General features: G+C 36.6%; 2 protein-coding genes across 2 annotated transcripts; one reads left to right on the forward strand and one right to left on the reverse strand.

Moving 5' to 3' along the window:
• Positions 1–885: 885 nt before the first annotated feature.
• Positions 886–12184, reverse strand: mapk3 (mitogen-activated protein kinase 3). The gene is made up of 9 exons (XM_056453497.1): positions 11769–12184; positions 10012–10194; positions 9729–9918; positions 9322–9438; positions 7220–7334; positions 5850–5981; positions 5085–5194; positions 4844–4972; positions 886–3290 (listed from the first exon to the last, which is right to left on the reverse strand). The coding sequence occupies exons 1-8, from the start codon at positions 11978–11980 to the stop codon at positions 4853–4855; spliced, it is 1179 nt and encodes a 392-aa protein (XP_056309472.1). The 5' UTR covers positions 11981–12184; the 3' UTR covers positions 886–3290; positions 4844–4852.
• A 1111-nt stretch (positions 12185–13295) lies between these two features.
• On the forward strand, positions 13296–20432 carry nudt9 (nudix (nucleoside diphosphate linked moiety X)-type motif 9). The gene is made up of 8 exons (XM_056453499.1): positions 13296–13435; positions 13836–14081; positions 14732–14821; positions 14909–14995; positions 15167–15278; positions 17613–17759; positions 19323–19407; positions 19911–20432. The coding sequence occupies exons 1-8, from the start codon at positions 13344–13346 to the stop codon at positions 20054–20056; spliced, it is 1005 nt and encodes a 334-aa protein (XP_056309474.1). The 5' UTR covers positions 13296–13343; the 3' UTR covers positions 20057–20432.
• Positions 20433–20962: the final 530 nt, after the last annotated feature.

The following is a 20962-nucleotide window of genomic DNA, read 5'->3' on the forward strand; positions in this document are numbered from 1 at the left end:
TGGACCAAGTCTTATTTGTTTTATTTCGGCTAGAATAAAACAGTTTTTAATTTTCTAAAAACCATTTTAAGGTCAAAATTATTAGCCCCTTTAAGCTATATTTTTCCGATAGTCTACAGGACAAACCATCGTTATACAATAACTTGCCTAATTACCTAAACCTGTTAATCTAATTAACCTAGTTAAGCCTTTAAATGTCACTTTGAGCTATATAGAAAGTGTCGTGAAAAATATCTAGTCAAATATTATTTACTGTCATCATGGCAAAGATAAAATAAATCAGTTATTAGAAATGAGTTATTAAAACTATTATGTTTAGAAATGTGTTAAAAAAAAAATCTTCTCTCGGTTATACGGGGGAGGGGGGTAACAACCCCAACGGTCCTACATCTCACAACTCGCTCCAAGCTGGCGACCTTCCCCATAGGATTTAGCTGCTCTAACCATGGCCTCTGGCATCTGTCGCTAGAGCACCTGCAGATGTAAAAGGAGCGAGGTTTACTTGCACAGCACTTGACTAGCTGGTTTCTGCTAAACTCACCCCCCTAAACCTCACTCCCATCTGGGTAACGGCACCAATGTAACACCACGGGTCCTACACCACCCAACCCGCTCCGAGCTGGCATCGAACTGGCGACCTTCCACATGGGAGTCAGTTGCTCTAACAAGGAGGCTAAAGGCCATGGCCTCTGGCATCTGTTGCTAGAGCACCTGTAGATGTAAGAGGAATGAGGTTTACCTGCAGAGCACTGCACTAGCTGGCCTCTGCTACATATATATATATTAATACAAATTGAGTTTTGAATTTTAATACTATCCGTCAATGCTGATTAAAAATGTATTTCTTGACTAAAAAGAAGAAAAAAAAACACCCAACACAGAGACTTACAGTATCATGAATTTTATTTTATATATGTATATAATTCTGTTTTGTTAATCGTTTAATTTATTATACCCATAAGCATATACATAGACTATAACCATCCATAGCTCATTTCTCTCGACAAACTACCCAAATCATTTAATCATCTTTTAAAATAATTCCTCATAAGATTCAGGGGAAAAAATAGACTTCAGAAAGAGTGAACAGCCAATTATTATTTTTTTCAACACCCAAAGCGAACAAATGAAAGAAATGCAAAACATACTGTTTCTTAAAGGACAAAAAGTTCTTAAATCCCTTTTCAGATTTTAAAACAATAAAAAAAGACCTCACCAATAGAACACCAGCAATAATTATAATAACAGCCATTAAAAAGACATTATGATCTCTGCCTCCTTTGCAGGCTTTAGGAAATCATACTGTATGCGTGCAGGTTAACATGTGCGAAATACATCCCAAAATGTGTGTCTGTGTGTGTGCGCGCACGTGTGTAAGACTGTTGACAGTCCCCATGGTCCCATTAACAATAAGCATATCATTGCCATTGACAATACAGTAATATAAATAAACCTTTTCTTGGTAATGAATTGTTTCCCTCAGATCAGAGAGCGGGGTGATCTCCACTCCTCATGAGGAAGCAGAGAAGAGCAGCTTCTGGTAGGAAAGAGCAGACGTACAGACAGACACGGGACGTGAAAGACCGACCGCCATTGCCTGTTACCCTAACATTTGATTAAGCAAAAAATATATATATATATGACAATAGCGTAGAAAGCAGAAACGCTTTTTGTGACAGGAATTGCACTAAAAACCGAAACGAAAGCAAAACATTTGGTCATGAGAGACACAAAGTGCAGGTGCACCGATTGAAAAATGACACGCGGGGTTAATTTCCTCGATTTTGAAAGGGGGTGGTGTTAATTTATGCAAATCACACCCTGTGTTTATGCAAAACAGCTACACGCTGTGCCATTTAAACTCTTCCCACTTGAACATGCTTTTCCTCATCCACGATTGGCCAAAAGCAATGACTGTTTCCTTACAAAAACGGACGTATAATAAAGGCAGGTTGTTACACGTCTAGGATGCAATGCATGCAGGTTAAGTCCGATAAAACACAAGGTGAGCCAATCACAGGCAGGAGAGAGGCATGAGGTCAGCAAGCCCTGTGGAAAAGCCCTTTGAGAAGTTCTGACATCACAGGGAGGGAATGAGAGAAAATGTGCTATGGCTCTGAAAGTGTTAAGCTTGGCTATGATTCCTCAATCACTCCGAGACAAAAGGACGACGAGGAGAAAGGAAAAGAAACGCAGCGAGGGACCGATATCTGCAAGAATATGAGGAACGACGTGTGACTTATCAGAAAGGAATCATGGCAACAGTAGCCATGGACATGGTAACCAATGACAACTATTGTTATTCACAAAGAAATCAGCACATCAACCCCCTTCGGAGAAAAAAAACAAAACAAAAACACTCGAAAACACAAGGTCTGCGCGCAGAAATGAGCCAGAAGAGAAGCCAGCGCCTTAAAGCAAGAAAAAATGATACTGATGGCTTAAATTTCCCAAGAACGTTGGCAAGAACGAGTCTCGACAGTAGAACGTGATCTTTTACAGCAGATGATACAATTCCATCTCGCTCTCCGTTTCCTCCAATCATCCTGTTCTTACCGTTTACTATATTCCTCCTCACAAATAGAAAAGTCCAAGCTCAATAAATGAATTTCAAAAAAGGAAAAAAAAACACAAGCAATGACTTTATATTTTCAAAAGATATCCAAATAGAAATTCCCAACATTACAAAACACGATTTGTAACTGATCGAAACGTTCAAATTACAGTATACAAACAGATCGCCGACTTACAATACTCCAATGAAACTCAAAACCACTTATATATACACACACACACACCGGTCAGTGCCCATCCTAGAACTTCTCTCTGTTTCCATCTCTATTGGAATGAAAACCAAAACAAACTAACACCCGGAACACCACAGAGCAGAAAAGAGAGACAGACCCTCGACAGAAAGAGAAAGAGATGGATCCGAACAGAGAGAGAAGCAGGGTATTGACAGAAAGGGTGAAAGATGTGATTGTTGGAGAGAAAGAGAGAGAGCAGGAGCTGTGTGCGGGATGTGATGAGAATAGTGAGTCTGACGGCCCCCATTAATGGCGTTATGATAAGATGTTAGAAGCCCAAACTAGCGCACAGCTTCCCAGCGAGAAAAGAGAGATGGACAGATCAAACAAAGCTGAAGATTTTAAATGTACATTTTTGATTTTTTTTTATCTTGCTTTTATCTTTTTTAATGTATATATGCATGTATGTATATGTTTTTCGCAGGTCGTCTTGGAGTTTTCTTTAGATGGGACTCCGCACTGCTCGCTTATTCTCCGTGATGACTGCAAAAATAAATACATTTAAAAAACGGAATTACGGACCAGCAGTGGCAAACAGCTTTAAACAGATAATGCTACAAACTAAAATAAGTTTTGCTTAATTTAGGGATATATTTATGTGAAGATGATATTAAAAGGAAAGTGATTTTCATTTAATGTTGCTTGATGCAACGTGCAAACAAACTTGCTAACAAAAGTATTAAAAGGAAACTCTGTACAGCTTTTAACATATAGATTTAATCATGAAATAAATAAAAAGGGTATTTTTTACCCAAGAATAAACAACAACAGCTTTCTAATATGATTCTATTCAAAACTATATAACCATAAAACAATATTCCTATGTTTGTACAGTGGTCCCTCGCTATAACGCGGTTCACTTTTCACGGACTTGCAGTTTTGCAGATTTTTTTCATGCAGCTTGACATGCTTTTTTCTACAGCGCATTGTGTTTTGTGTCCTGATTAGCGTATTGTGTTCTACACCCTGATTGGCTGTAGACCATTGTCAATCAATCTTCGTGCCGTGTCTCCTGTACAGTACAGAAAGCATACAGTTTGCCAAATTTACATGAATCTTCGATCGCTAGCAGTGTGACTTTCTCCTCACAATGTCGACAAAACGTTCTGCACCGTCAAAGGCACCTGTGGTAGCACCCAAGAGGCAGAGGAAGATGATAACCATCACACAAAAAGTTAAACTTCTGGACATGCTAAAGAAAGGTAGAAGTTACGCGGCTGTAGGGATACGGAATACGGAGTAAATAAATGAAGATCAAATGCTTTTGATCTTTAGTTTCATTCTATAATATTGGACTTATTGTTCTAGGAAGGTTCGAACTTTGAGAGTTTTAAACGAGAGAGAAAAGTGTGAAAATGTTAATGCCTGTCTGAGAAAAGTGTATAAAGTGTGAGGGGTTTTACAGTCTTAAAACATCCATAATTATTGTATAATTACTTTACAAATTGTCCATTGTGGGTTATTTTTAGATTGTAACTCCAGCAAATAACAAGGGACCACTGTATACGGAACAGATATAAAAAAAATATGATTATTAAAAAAATCTTTCATTTTAAAAGAGGGGAAAAAAGTCTTTCATTTTAGATTGTTAAGGGATTTCTAAGTTTACGTTCGGTCCATTTAAATTTATAAAGATAACTTCGTCATACAGCTACATGGATATTTATTGTTAAAAAGGGGCTTTATTAACAACAATAAACATTGCATCGATCAATAACCAAAAATGTGCTAATGCAAGCTCCAGTCTCTTTTTACTAGGTTACATATAAAAATAAAAAGTCATTAAAGTTGTTAGTTAACAATATTGTAGTTCAACAAGATCAGCTCAACAAGAGTAAAATGTCCTTAAGTCAAATCTACAAGATAATTAAAATAAAAGATATTTGATCACTTGATAAATTAAGTTGAAATAATTTCTTTTAATTATTGCATAATAATTATATTAAGTTGTACCAGTTATAAATATTATTATTATTATTTTGAGTGCATTACCAATAGTGAACCCTCAAATAGAATTTGTTTTCAGATTTTTGTACCTGTCCCTCTCAGGAACCCTGGTAATTGGCCTGGAAGCGTGCCGTCTCCTCAAAGATGAGCTCTTTCAGCTTTTCTTTAGGAAGGTCGTCCAGCTCCATGTTGAAAGTGAAGGGTTCCTCAGCTACCGGCTAAATATGAAAACAATGTGAAATGCCATTAGATTTTCCTAACAGATATGAGAATGTAGAGATTTCAAACTGAAGGCCCTTAACAGTACTAGCAGAGGGGAAAGAAGGATACCTCATCAGATGGGTCATAGTACTGCTCAAGGTAGGGATGGGCCAGTGCTTCCTCCACAGTTATACGTTTGATAGGGTTAAAGGTTAACATGCGATCCAATAAATCCAAAGCTGAAATGCAATAGTAGAAGTACAGTACATAAGGAATAGGTTCCACATGCTATCTTAATGGGATAGTTTACCCAAAAATGAATATCTTCTGACCATTTACTTACAGTGCAGAAGTTTATTTCTGTTGAACACAAAATTACATATTTTGAAAAATGTTGGAAACTGGTAGCCATTGACATCCATAGTAGAAAAACCAAAAAAAATACAATGGAAGTCAATGGTTACAGGTTTCCACCATTCTTCGAAATATCTTCTTTTGTGTTCGGCAGAAGAAAGAAATAGTTTGGAAACATATGGAGGGTGTGTAAATGACTTTTTTTTTTAATTTTAGGGTAAACTACACCTTTAAATCCTTAATATCTAGCATACAGCCTATAAATCATGCACAACAAACAAAACACACATTGACAGTCTAGAGAAAAAGGGATACGAGGATGTAAACCTTTTTTTTTTGCTTGCTAGTGTTTCAATAAACATGCTTGCACAATGCAGCCAGACCACAAAAAGACCATTTGTTGACACCCACATTTGTTCAATACTCCCACACTCTTATGCACGCACACACACACTCAAGACAGCTACTGCCAGACCTTCCTTACACGCTTTACCTGTTGTTTCATCACACACAGCTGAATATCCTAATGTGTGAGCCTACCTTTGTTGTCTGCTTTGGGAAACAGCTTGTTCCATGGGATCTTGGGTTTCTGTGGTAAAGACTGGAGGTAGTTCCTGGCCTTCATGTTGATAATGCAGTTCAGATCATCTTGAGAGGGGGAGCCCAAAACACCTGTTTGACAGGGCAATAGAATTAACAGAATGAGCAAGGCCTCACATGTAAATCATGAAGCCAATAAAAACAATGAGGTGGTACAATACTGAAACCATTGTTTGTATAATCAACTTGGGCTTGGAACAAAAGAAGAAAAAAGTTGTTAAATATACTTAATATTTGCACAGAATTACAAAAAATAATATAAATACTCTTTAAAACTTCTAAATATGCTTCAAAAAGCAAAAATTTTGGATTATGGGGATTTCATTTACAGATCAGCTTCAAAAACTCTCCTTCACAAACTGGATGTTATGTACCATGCAGCAATTAGTTTTGTTACTGGTACGCCATTTAATACTCATCACCGTCAACTGTATTCCTTCTTGAATTGGCCTTCTCTTTAATCACGTGGCCAGATTTATTGGTTTCAGTTCATTTACAAAACTCTTTTTGGGACAACTCTACTATATTGACAGTCACTGCTTAACATTCAGAAAACATGTCGAAATCTGCACTCTAGTAGTTTCATTAACCTTTGTTGCACTTCATTTGGTCGCTACTCTTTTCAGTCTTCTGCTGCTAATGCTTGGAACTTTAATGCTCAACACTTTATTCCACTTTCATCCTTTAAATTTCATTCCAGTTAACAGTACAAGATGACTGTGCTTGTTTTAGTTTTCCTTGGTTTTATATGTTACTATCTGCATTTGTGAAATGGTTATTGCATTGTGTCCCTGCTGCTTCGTATCTGCTTATAATGCTGCCTCTTGGCCAGGTCATCGTTGTAAATGAGAAGTGGTTCTCAACTGATTTAGCTGGTTAAATAAAGGTTATTTTATTAAAAAGGACCTGCCCATTTATTATAAAAGGCCCATAGAGTGAAACTCTATGTGGATTTTTGTATTTGAAGATATTATCAAATGTGATTTATTTCTTTAAATGGAAGACAGACATTACTCAGTCTTCAGTGGTGCATGACCCTTTATAATTCTCCTTAAATCAGAATCTGATTTGACAATCAAGAATCACTCCTTGTTATAATCAATGTTGAAAACATTTGTGCTGCTTTACTCTTTTTGTGAGATGAAAGGGAGATAGTCTAGTCTGTTTTCTGTCCTCAATGATAGAGTAATACAGATAATATAGAACTATATTGTGGCATGAAATTACTTAATTTGTTAAATTATATTCAGGTTGGCATGGTCTGAGAATGAGAGTGAATGACAAAACTCCAATGAGCGTCATGTTTTTACCCAATATATGGTTGAGCTGGTCCAGATAGTGCTTCCCGGGGAAGATGGGTCTGTTGGACAACATCTCAGCCAGGATGCATCCCACAGACCAAATATCAATGGACTTGGTGTAGCCCTGAAGGATAAAGAGAGAACACGGATGCATTAGTGATGGGGAATTTTAAAACACAAAAGATGTTGGAAACCATTGACTTTCAAAGCATTTTTTTTCTATAAATACTAATGATTATTAGTTTCAAACATTCTTCAGTATAACTTATTTTGTGTTTAACAGAATGAAAAAAACAACTCAAGAACAAGGGTGAAAGCATTTTTATTTTTGCTATTGCTAACTATCACACTATAAATCAATATGGGACAATTCAATTTAAAAACATGAATAAAATATTGAAAGATGCTGATCTGTGGTACTTTACGAAGGAGAAAAATGATTTTTGCATCTTGCAATCTGATTGGTGGAATGTTGTACACAGCAACAACTTATACAGGTCTACACAGTATAAATGTGAGTAGTATGAATGAAACTCAGACATACTACATCCACCATTTTGTCATCATCACGTGACCGCGTCAGTTCCTTCGCTTCACTCCCATTCATGAATTCTTTTGTGGTGCATCACGGGATAGCGTAGCATCCGTCAGATGCACATTTCACAATTTTGCTGGAAGTAGTAGGTCATCTGGGTACTTCTCGCATACTGTTTTTCAAATTCTATGAATTCGGACATATTACTAGGCTCACATACTGTTTTTAGCGTACTATATAGTATGGAAGTATGCAATTTCGGATGCAGCCTTAAACTCTGCATTGACTGGAAGCTGCTCAGATTTTTAACTGAAAAGGTATATTGAGTAGGGGGAGGGGCTTTCTTTTTGCACACAATTCCCTCATAGCGACTAATGGCAAGTGGGGTGTGTTTAAGAATACTGTGGCTGAAGCCATCAAACTAATATCAACAAAAATGGACCTCCAAGTAAATGGCCAGACTTTTAAAAACCAAAACAAACCATTTTTTCTGTGAATTAAAGCTTAACACATTCAGTTAGGGTTGAATGATAAAATCGATATCAGTATTTATTGACCGAACACCACTGTCAATAACAATCTAAAAAAAAAAAATGTTTTAAGTTCAGTATGTAGTTTCGGTATGAAGAGCTATAATTTTATTAAAATGTGGCTGATGAGTGCCACTTGCATGATGCGCACTGCACATGGAAAGCTACGTGGACATGCTGTGCAAGCAGCGCACACATGACGTGCACGCATTTTCCAGCCGCATCTAGTTAAAAAACATCTGAAGTTTTCAGAATGTCGCGAGCCCACCACGATTCATGCAAGTAGATGTTGCCAGATTGGCTTTTTGGTTTCTTTTCTTGTGCATCCCAGCCACCAGCACCCCATCTAAAAGATTTTTTAGCATAGGGGTAATGAAGTCATCTAACTTCACAATTTGTAATGTTGCAATATGTATTTGAATAATAATGGCTGGCTCCTTTACTCAAAAGCTCAGATTTGATTATCAGAATTTGTATCATTATTATTGACACCTCATCATTGATCTTCCTTAAAGTTTGCTTTGATTGTTCTGCGTTTACACTTTACCATTGCACACACTTTGTAACATTTTATTTTTAAGTTTAAGAGTCTCTTTAACACTTATGTTTATTTTATAATAAAGAGATCAGATATTTTGTTTCAATATTTTTGTTTCTGACCACTAAAACTATTTGCCTAAATTAAAATAAAGTGGTTAAATAAAAAAAAATATTAAAAGATTGTTAAAAAATATTCAATAAGTATCAATACTGAATGATATGAAAGATATTTTTTGCAACATTGCCCAGCCCTACATCCAGTCAAGTATTAAATAATCACATATAGAATAAAAATGTGCGCCAGCAAAATAAAAATGGTAAATTTTGAGTTCACACTTTAACGCATTTAATTTTTATTGCATCCATAGAGTTCTGAACATCACCACCAGCATGTGGCATTCCGGGTGCTTCAAAAAACATTTTGCAAAGCAGCTGGTTTAACTAGGTTGTTAAACCTGTTTGTTTCTACTATCAAAAACAAAACATGCATCTATAAGTGGCCATACCTTGGAGTTGAGCATGATCTCAGGGGCACGGTACCAGCGAGTAGCCACATACTCTGTGAGAAATCCAGTGTGGTCATGTTCAGGGTCGGCTATCCGTGCCAACCCAAAGTCACAGATCTAAGGATGAGGAAATATAATTATGCTCCACACAACCAAGCTCTTTGCTTAAAAAAGCTTTTCGTTTCTAAATTAAGCTTCCCCAGGATCTCTGTCTTGAGATGAAAGAAAGTACAAGAACCACATTACTAAATTTGGTCCTGTGTTCTTTAAAACAAAGGCACTAAAAATTGATCTGCTATATAATGTTTTCCATATTTCCTTTTCAAAGTCAGGTTATTTGCTATGTATTAGCTTCCAAATGTTCCTTCTGATACTATCATTCTTGAAAGAAATGCGGGGGTTCTGACCTTGAGGTCACAGGTGGTGTTGATGAGAAGGTTTGAGGGCTTCAGGTCTCTGTGCAGCACATTGGCAGAGTGAATGTATTTCAGCCCTCGCAGGATCTGATACAGAAAGTAGCAGATATGGTCGTTGCTGAGTTGCTGTGTCTTCAGCAGTTTATATAGGTCGGTCTCCATCAGGTCCTGCACGATATAGCTGAAACGCGGTTAAAGAACTACAATAACGCAACATTGTGAAGACAACATGCAAAATACCGTGATCTCTAGTGCACTGTGTGTTTAAGGATACACATCCCTCATATAATCAATGTGGCGAGCTCTCAGGATGTCATTGATCCCGATGATGTTCTCATGATGGAACCGCAGGAGGATTTTGATCTCTCTCAGGGTGCGCTGGCAGTAGGTCTGGTGTTCAAATGGACTTATCTTCTTAATGGCCACCCGGATCTTATTCACATTATCAAAAGCTGAGCTGCAGGCAGCAGGGAAAGAAATTGTTGGTTAAGTGGAGGGAGTAGATAAAAAAATACAAGCTTGTGTGCATAATTATAGACCTTGCCGTCATGAAAGTCAGTTAAAAAAAAAAAAAACACAGCAAGACTTATTTGCTGCATTTAATAAAATGTTTAACCTTAGGTCATGCTAAATTACACACATTTTGTTCATATTTACATGAGACGTGTAAATTGTTTACACCCTATTTTGTGTTTAAACAATAAAAAACATTTATTATGATTTTGAGAAAGCATATTGATATTGAATATTGGTTTATTTGTTAAATAGCTATTTATAAAATGGGGAATTTAAATAAAAAAGGCAAGCGGGTCTAAAAAACATGGGAGCAAATGTTGGATTGTAGTTACTGATACTGATAAATGCTGAATTAGGTGACTGACATTTGGCGTCTACAGGAACTAAATAACCAAAGATTATTCAGTGGCCAATTTTAGGCCAATATTTGTTGCAAAAATTTAATGAATTTATTATTATAACCTTTTTTTAAATGAAAACTGACCAAAAACAAACATCAATTCAACAAGCACATAAAACTCATATTTTAATTAAATTATCTTGGCTTAAAACCATCCAAACCTCGTTGTTGGTAAAAATATACTTATATAAATTAGGATCTGTATTCATCACACATGTATTCTTTTAATACAGCTTTCAGATAACCCCAACCAAAGATATCCATAGAAGGCCTTGTTTTTTTAATCAAAGGGGGTTTGTTTACATCCTATAGCAAAACTTGACAATCGTTTTAACGTTAAGCATAGGGGACAGATTAACGCGGTCAGTAATTAATTTAAGCTTATAACTTGAACTGTTCACTGTATTTTAAAGCATCTACTTTTGCAAGATGTCTCAAAATTGTTGCGTATGTTTCAATACAAACAACGCAAATGTTTGCTAGCCCCTTCATCCACATTTGGCCGCAGCGTAACCACGCCTGTTTCACGAGCTCGGAGTGAGATGTCAGATTGTTAGCCGTGGTGCTAACGGTTGTAGCATGCAGTTTCACACTACAAACACGCTCCTAAAATCACGAGTGACACTCAACAGACTGACATCAAGCAAACGACTGGTGTCTCAATAACAAGGATTCACGAGCAGTGAGGCACTAGCTGTGCAATGAAACACAATGAAATGCCTTACCCAAAATAGAGTTTTTCAGCGCTCGAGCTTTCCAAACGCGCATATGATGCCAAGGAAAATGCTGTTTATGTAGGCAGCTTGCTATGTTTGAAACACAGCCAGTGCTGTAAGAAATGGGATTTAATCCAATGCATTACTCGCATTCTATTGTTAGCCCCAAGATTCTGGGAAGGATATGAGCAAACTTGTTGAGCATACTACATCACTCTGTTGCTTATATGAGCTTTACTATGTAGGAAATGAAAATACGGAATGGCATAAGCTTTCAGAAGATCAACACCCTGTTTTCTTAACTACGCTTAGGTCAGTGCCAGCCCACTAATTCTCGCCCCGACCCAATAATATTTCCACCGAAGTGGGCGACTGCAAAAACGAGCCGCTTCCGCTTACCAGACCATCCCGTAGGCCCCCTCCCCGATGTATTGGAGATCAGTGTATCGGGGGCCAACATCAAAATTCTGTCCCTTCACAGACTCCAGGCCAGGCTTGGATCCCGCCGCTCCGTTTGGTCCCCCGGGTGCGACGGCTCCTCCAGCCCCGGCGGCACTGCTATTCGAGCCCGCGGCTCCGGCCGCCGCCGCGCTACTGCCCGATTCCGCCATCGTATCTGTCCGCAAATCGTTTCCTTCGCACAGTCTTTTGGGGAAGGGGGCCTCGTATTTGCTTTCAGATCAAAGACAGGTTTGTTGGATAGCAAATGCTGCCGTTATACGGTGCGTTTTCTTGACAGTCGAAGAGGAGTCGGTCAAGGCCCCCCTGTGGATGCGAGTGCGGAGCGGAGCGCGTGCATCTAAACGGATAGGCAGCGCGAACGCGCATTTCTCTGGTACAACAATCGGGGGCGCGCGCTGCACTAGTAGACGCATTTCCAGAGCGCTCGAGTGGGTGTGCAGATTCATGCCTCCCACGGTAGTAGGCCCTTTGCGTGATTTACAGTTTGTGGCTGGAAAGAAACAAACGAAAGGGAGAAGAGGGCATGTTAAAGTTCACACAAACTCACCATATTTTCCCTTAATTGAATACGCAGCACCACTTTCAACAACAACAACATCATCTTCACAATAGTCTCAACTCTGAAACAAACCAAACGTTTAAAATATTATTATGATCCACATCCACCATCCTTACACAACACATGTATTTCAGATTTACACGCACACGCACACACACACGCACACACAGAGAGAGAGAGAGATACATTTAGATTAGAATAAAAAGATACATTTAAAATGACAAAATGATCGAACCCTACAACATTTACAAGTAAATATCATTTAAAATAAAAAAGTAAATAAAACTAAAAACTGTCAATCTAATCGATCTATTATGGTGTCATGAATTATTTTTCAGAAATCATTCAGGATTTTCTTTTATGTTTTTCTCATAACATTCATGGAGCTCTCTCATTTTGTATTACATCATTGTTTTCGTTTTGCCTTTAGGAGTAATTTAATGCAAAACCAAAACACCTCATTTGGCCAATTAACTCATTATCTCAGATTACAAATTATATGATATCTCATCTACAGTTATCTGGTCCACTTCCTTGTGCAAAAAAATTACAAAATGTACAAATGTGCTAGTACAGAGAGAAGTACAGATCAAACAAGCTAGAACCATCCACCATAAACCTATGTTGAATGTTCTCAATTGACTTGAACTTGCTCTTCACTTCCAATATACTGTATATTTAACTATTAATTTCTCTCATTTCTATTTCTGGATGATAAAAAGGGATGAACTTTTCTATCTTTTTTCTTTCCGTGTGATATTGTTATCTGTGAAATGCTTAAAGATTGTTGATATATATGAAAGAGACCCATATCATCCAGCAGAGCTCCCTCTAGTGCTCGTGCTCGTGATCATAATAACAGCAAGTCGCGGGAATGACGTCATCGAATAGGCAGGGCTGATTTCTCTCTCACTTCCTGGTTACTGCAGTAGTGGGCTTCGTGTGGATCGGGAATGAAATCAGTTTCCCGTAAATGGGTTGCGTCGGTACATGTAGCGCTTAGTCTTATTGGGCTCCCCTTCTCTGCTGGCACAAGTGGAACCTGGTATGTAAATCAATGTAATAATTACTTAAATCACTGCTCTACGGAATAATTTAATATCAGGTGCTGTGTAGTCATGCTATAAGTTTGACAGGTATATAAGCAATACCCTTTTCTGTTTATAATGTGTAAATTAATCGAGTTTTGTTTTGATCAAAGTTTAATTTCTTAACATTCGTCAGTTACAGAGTAAACAATACTCCTAAAGCACGTTTATTAATCTTGTTTCATGTTAATTCAGATATAGTATAATTTGATGGACCAGAACTAAAATGAACAAAGCAATTGTATTTAATAATATTTAAATGCTTTATAAATAGGGTAGTAAATGTATTTGTTTGATTCACATGACATTGATTTACAGACATGGTTACTTTAATAGTTTATTTCAACTCATTTTCAGCAGGAGGAACGGCATTAGCATCATTCCCAGTGTCTTTGCATCCTCATCATCATCATCATCTCTCCACATGGCTCCTCCCGCACATATTAAAGCTCGCTGTGCTGTGTATCCTGGCTCAGACACTCACAGATTTCCTGTCCCAGATGACAAAGTTGACTGGGAGACAGACTGGCCCCAGTACAGCCCTGTTAACTACACAGCCCCCGCTGTGCTGAAAAAGCCTGTTTGGGCTGATCTAGAGATTGGGTGAGTAAAAAAAGGCAAAGATCACCATCTATAATGCCAGTTAACAGTCAAATAAATATAGTAATTTATTACTTTTTTCAATTAGTTATTCTAAAATAATTTGCAGTCCATAATATTACTTAATTGTGTCTTACTTATTTGAAATTAAATTATAGTTTAATAAAAAAATAAAGTGGCATATGTAATGATGATTAAAAATTATGAGTACACCATTTTTATTTACCAGAAATGGTAAATTAAAACTATTCGGATGGTCACAATTTTATGTATATACAGGGTGCGAATTATAAATTGATGATCAAGGGCATCAACTTTTTCAGTAATGTTAGATTTTGTAATACACCCTTCAGTGAATCAAATGTTTATATTTGTTTAATTACATCTTATTCATTATTAAAATGTATTTATGTTTTCAGTGTTTTATGGGATACTTTATGTATTGTGTAAAGACAGAATATAAAAACATAGAAACAAGTTAAGAGAAACGAATGAAAAAAATGTAAAAATGTAGATAATAGAAAGGACTATTAAAATAATATTAAAAAGCCAAGCTAAAAAGGTACGTTTTTAGGAGTGATTTAAAAATAGATAGAGATGGAGCCATTCTAAACTTAAGGGCCAAGGTTTAATCTTATATACTTTTCCTCCAGTGCATTTTGTCCACAGTTCAACTCATTGGATGGATCTGTAGACAGAAGAAGCCATGAGGGCCAATATCGCATACAGAATGGCATACCACTGTGAGTAAAACATTACAATACCAGCTTACCCAAAATATCAAATATTCCTGCCTTTCAATGTTTTTACTTTCTATAAATCATCCTTAGTAATCCACATGGAAGAACTGGACTGGAGGGTCGAGGATTACTAGGAAGGTGGGGTCCCAACCACGCTGCTGACCCAATAGTTACCAGGTATTACAGTTGTCATAATAAATGGTACACAAACAATGGAATAAATTCCAACTGCAATCTTTCTCCCATCTGACCGGTCTAACAATGCACACAAGGTGTGTAATGTGCAGTGTGGCATAGTTTACATGTTGAAAACAATCAGCTATTCACATGTCTTTTGGCCTCATACAGGTGGAAAAAAGACTCGTCAGGGCAACGTTTCCTTAACTCTAATTCTAAATTACCAGTATTGCAGTTTGTATCCATCAAGAGGCTAGACTGTGGTGAATGGGCCATCCCAGGGGTGAGTATAATATATCTGAGGATAAAATATATATGTTTATATTAGTTCAGTTCAGTTTCCTTTATTTTGTCATTTAAAACATCACAGTAGAATGTAACGCAGAACAAAATTAGGTTACATCGAACCCAGCAAGAACATAAAAAAAACATCAGAAGACACTATAAAAACATAACATAATAAATAAACTTTTGTCATTTCAAAAATATATGAAGATATAGTTATATATAAAATATAAATCAATTTCAATATCACAAAAAGTAATAAATAAATACTGATAGCAGAGTTTGTTATAATAGTTATAATATTGACAATTAGTGCTAATTTAAAGATGCAGTATGTAAATTTGACACCCAGTGGTTGAACTAGGTATTGCACTCCTGGATCAAAACAAACGCAAGCGCAGGTTGCCAGATTGAGGACAGGAGCGAGTGATTTAAACAGTGTTCTATATTAAAGCAACAGCACCCAAAATAAAATAAACCCTTTGAAATTGAACTTTAGAACTAAACACCATCAGTGATCCAGCTTGTACATTAAGTTCAAGTTCATTTATAGAGCACATTTAAAAACAGCCACAAGACTGACCAAAGTGCTGTACATGAGATAAAGTAAAATAAAAAGACAGAATATAAAAACAGAAATAAGATAAGAGAAACGACTGAAAAAATGTAGCAGTAGAAAGCCCTATTAAAATAACAATAAAAAGCCAAGCTAAAAATGTACGTTTTTATGAGTGATTTAAAAATAGCTAGAGATGGAGCCATTCTAAACTTAAGAGCCAACGTGTTCTATAACCGAAAACCTGCCACAGATAAAGCTCTGTCCCCTCTACGTTTCAGTCAGGACTGAGTAACTAAAAGATGATGTTGATCACTTGATCTAAGAGATCTTATGGGATTGTAAAAATGCAACAGCTCTGAGAGATAGGTTGGGGCTAGATTATAAATGAATTTATATACCAGTAAAAGCACTTTAAAATCAATTCTAAATTGGATGGGCAATCAATGGAGTCCCATTAAAGAGGGTTAATAAGTATTAAATAGATTATAAACCTTACCATTTTGTGAGTGAGTGCATATTCTGTGCTTCTGAATGGCTGTATTTAAATTTCTGTCGTGTTTTGTCGGGTGTAAACAGCCAAACTGTTTATCACTGCGTATCTCGACACGAAGCATGTTGTTAGGACATGCGGTAACAAAGCAACCTGCTCACCTAATGTTTACAATCCTGATATTTGCATCATTTGCCAATTAATAACCATGTTGAACTGAATCTCATTTCGGAGTCTTTGGAATGAAATGCGCAGTTTAAGCCTAAGACGAGGTTTTGTGGTCTAGGGTCATATATTATGTTTTTAATAACAATTTTTAACACAATTTTTATAGTGTTTATAGTGTTTGTAGTGTATTTTTAATGAGCAGCATCTGTGGTGATTTTTAAAAACCTTTTAAATCATCCTATAATGTTTTTTCAGACAATACTTTTCACGTAGCATGTATAATGATGCTGTTTGTTAAAGTAAAAGGTCTGCAAAATCTCAAAGATTCAAATGCATTCAAAGTGAAGTCATTGTACCACAAGAAAGAAGTGATTCTGTGTTGCCTAAAATGAGCTTTCAGTAAAATCCAGTCTTTCTACATAAACTTACGTCAGTTTGTTAGATATCAATAACATACTGTCCGCCTATGGCATTCTTTAAACAATCCAAGGTCTACTTGACCAATAAAACACTGTGGTTGTAGCTGAGGCCTAGAAGAGTTTGGTTTATGTTTTTAGTATGTCAAGATTGAATGTCCACTTTGCATGCGCTTCCAAAGCATGAGGATTCAGATCAAAGTCAATGTGGCATTTGTTTGGTAATATTTTGTTCACAAATGCTGATGAATCTTCCAGAGTTGCTCAAGTTCAGATATGAGCATTCAGTTAACAGCATGAGCTGTTCACTAATTCAATTTATTTTTATTTTCTTTTAACAATATAGGCTGTGGCAATGCAGCTTAACATAGATAAAGAAAATTAAATAAAAACCACAGTAATATTTCAGGTAGTGGAACATTCCAGCATATCAGGCAGGCAGGAGAGCAGTGATAGAATGCTGGTGTAGTTCCAGCTAAATTAAAACTGATTCAGTTCAGTTTAGTATAAATGTCACAATTACAACAGATTGACTCATAGTAGAGTAGCCTCTCGGGAGGAGTTTAGAGAGACTGAATCTTTGAACATTATTTTAGACACTGTAAGAAAAGAGTGAATGCTATAATTGTGACAAAATGAAATAGTTTTTGACCTTGGATGGATTGTGTAACCTAATATTCTAACATACTGTGTGTTTAGGGAATGGTGGATCCTGGAGAGCGCGTTTCTCAAACGCTGCAGCGCGAGTTCTCGGAAGAGGCACTGAACTCTCTGAAAGCATCTGACAGCGAGAGAGAAAAGATCCAGAAGCGGATCTCTGAGCTTTTCAGCTCGGCGGGTCTTGAGGTGAGATCATGCGCTTATGAGTGGGTGCAGTGGCTTTACTGAATATCAGCAAAAAGTTGTGAGGAACAGAAGCTCAAGTATATACAATTCAAATAAATTGTTTCATTTGTTGCTAAAAAAAATGTAGCCAATTCATAATTTTAAATGTGAAACCTTTATTTATTACAAGTTTATATAACCAGCAGAGAAAATGTTTTAATTATTTTAATAAACTGTGAAATCTCTTTACTGCATTGCTTTTGAACAAGAAAAAGGCATTCTAAAATAAATGTGAAATAAATCAGCATTAAATTAATATTGACATCAATGCTGACACATTGTTACAATGCTAGTTATTATTTTGGAACAAATAGTTGAAAAATGATTGCTTCATTCATTCATTTTCTTTTCGGCTTTATTAATAAAGTTTTTTTTATTAATCCGGGGTCGCCACAGCGGAATGAACTGCCAACTTATCCAGCATATGTTTTTCGCAGCGGATGCTCTTGCAGCTGCAACCCATCACTGGGAAAACACCCATACCATCCCATTCACGCACATACACTCCGGACAATTTAGCTTACCCAATTCACCTATAGCGCATGTCTTTGGACTTGTGGGGGTACCCGGATCACCCAGAGGAAACCCACGCGAACATGGGGAGAACATGCAAACTCCACACAGAAATGCCAACTGACCCAGCCAAGGCTCGAACCAGCGACCTTCTTGCTGTGAGGCGACGTTTTGAAAGACAGAACTATATATTTAAGCAAAACGTTTTTAATAAATTAGTTATTTCTTGTTTTTTTACTTTTCTTTTTTTTTATTTGGAACAAGTTTGCATTTAACCCATTCCTAAAACACCCATTTCCAAATGTGTTATTACTTTGATTCTGAAGATATCTACGATCTATGTCATTTTCATTTATGCAATATGTAATACAAAATAATAATAATAATACATTTTCTGGGCGTCACGGTGACGCAGTGGGTAGTACAATCGCCTCACAGCAAGAAGGTCACCGGTTTGATCCCCAGCTGGGTCAGTTGGCATTTCTGTGTGGAGTTTGCATGTTCTCCCCGTGTTCATGGGGGTTTCCTCCGGGTGCTCCGGTTTTCCCCACAAGTCCAAAAACATGTGGTGTAGGCGAATTGAATAAGCTAAATTGGCCATAGTGTGTGTGTGTAAATGAGTGTATGGGTGTTTCCCAGTGATGGGTTGCAGCTGAAAGGGCATCCGCCGTGTAAAACCTGCTGGATAAGTTGGCGGTTCATTCCGCTGTGGCGACCCCTGATATAAAAAAGGGACTGAGCTGAAAAGAAAATGAATGAATCCATTCTCTCAAAACCAGTCTGATGTGAAAAAATAGAAAAGAAAATTATTCATTGTAGACTACAACAGAAAGAAATGATTTTTTTTTTGGATTTCCTGGTGACTTTAACATAGGAATATCACCACAGAGAACATTTTCGTTCTTAGTAAATCTCTGTAATGCATAGATTCATGTTCATCAATAAACACACACCATCAATAAACATTTGTAAAGCTTTCTAATGCTTTATAAAAGTTTCTTCCTCCAATAGGTGTATAAAGGTTATGTTGATGATCCAAGAAACACAGACAATGCCTGGATGGAAACAGTTGCAGTCAACTTCCATGATGAATCAGGTAAAAAAAGACTATATATAGAGCTCAGCATAATTGAGTACACCCCATTTTGATAATGACTATTTTTATTCATTCCTCAGTTAATATAAGCCATGTATTTTGGTACATTTAAACAAAACAGATTTATTGAACAGATATATTTGAAATTGAAAGATAATACAATTAAATTCAAGCAAAATATTGCAAAAAACAATACAACCTTCAAAAATTCAACACATTTTTTTTAATTTCTTTGCTTCTCTTGATTTTCCCTCTTTTTTTAAATTTGTATTTATTATTTTTCTATAACATAAATTTGGGTGTACTAGTTTTTGGACCGTTATCATAAGTTATTTTGTTAGATAAGCTCCAGATTTGGCTAATCTAATGTACATGCACAAATATAATATTGAGATTAGTGAGGGGTGTACTCATTTATGCTGAGCACTGTAGATGACACACTGATATTTCAGCTGGCATGTTGCCAAGTAAAGTCATTTTTCCTCTGTATTCTCTTCATCTAGGAGACAGTGTGAGTGAACTTCCACTGCAAGCCGGTGATGATGCCGGTCAGGTGAGCTGGACCGACATAGACTCTTCTCTAGCCCTTTATGCCAATCACTCTCAATTCCTGAAGACAGTTGCTGAGGAAAGAAAAGCCCACTGGTAACAGAAAGCAATTTAGAAGTGCCTCTCTGATATAACACGAATGAAGGGGAATATAGTTTGACTAAAGGATATGAAGAATTACTGTATATCTTGGATGCTCAACTAAAAAGTAGGATACTGGAGGTTAATAATATAAAGAGTGACCCATTAACTGCCGAAATCACATTCCAGTTAATCATAGGTTAACCTCATTTATTAACTTTTTCAAAATCCAGTATAAAGCACGGTTTTGGAAAATAAAGGTGCACTGATTATTTATATAATGTATTCTGGTTGCATTGAACTAAAGGCTATAAACTCAATATAACCTTGGTCGCTGTATGCATGACTGACTCTGTAATAGCCAAAGGAATAAACCATCTTATACAGTACACTTACACTCCGAGTCGTTTTATCCTTTGCTGAACATTTCAATAATATAATAATAATGTGATGGTTTGATAATGATGTTGTTCAATTTATTTTAATTTATTATTTATTTTGACAATGCGTTTTTGTCTGCCTGATCTGAACATCATGGATCATTTGATTCTGGGCCGAATTTTTCAAAAGTAATCCAGTGGAATTTTGGATCACGGATTGGATCAAATCTTTGAAATGGATTTTTCAAAAGTAATAGTAGGATCAGATCATGTAATCCAGTCTTACATTTGATTTGGATCACACCTGCCCTTTGGGTTATTCAAAACTTTGAACTCAGATTGGGATCTATTTGATTAAAAAAAACAGGATTATCCTGAACCCATCAGAAGGGTGGATTCAGTTGTGATTGTTTTTAACCAAATAAAATAAAAACGGTTTTATTTTTTAAAGTAAATGATCACAAACTTAATGGTTACTGATAATATATAAATTCCTTCTTATTTGAAGCCCATATGAAGCATGTCATCTGAGATATGCTAAACAA

This window comes from Danio aesculapii, chromosome 3 (assembly GCF_903798145.1).
Source record: "Danio aesculapii chromosome 3, fDanAes4.1, whole genome shotgun sequence".
Taxonomy (NCBI): domain Eukaryota; kingdom Metazoa; phylum Chordata; class Actinopteri; order Cypriniformes; family Danionidae; genus Danio; species Danio aesculapii.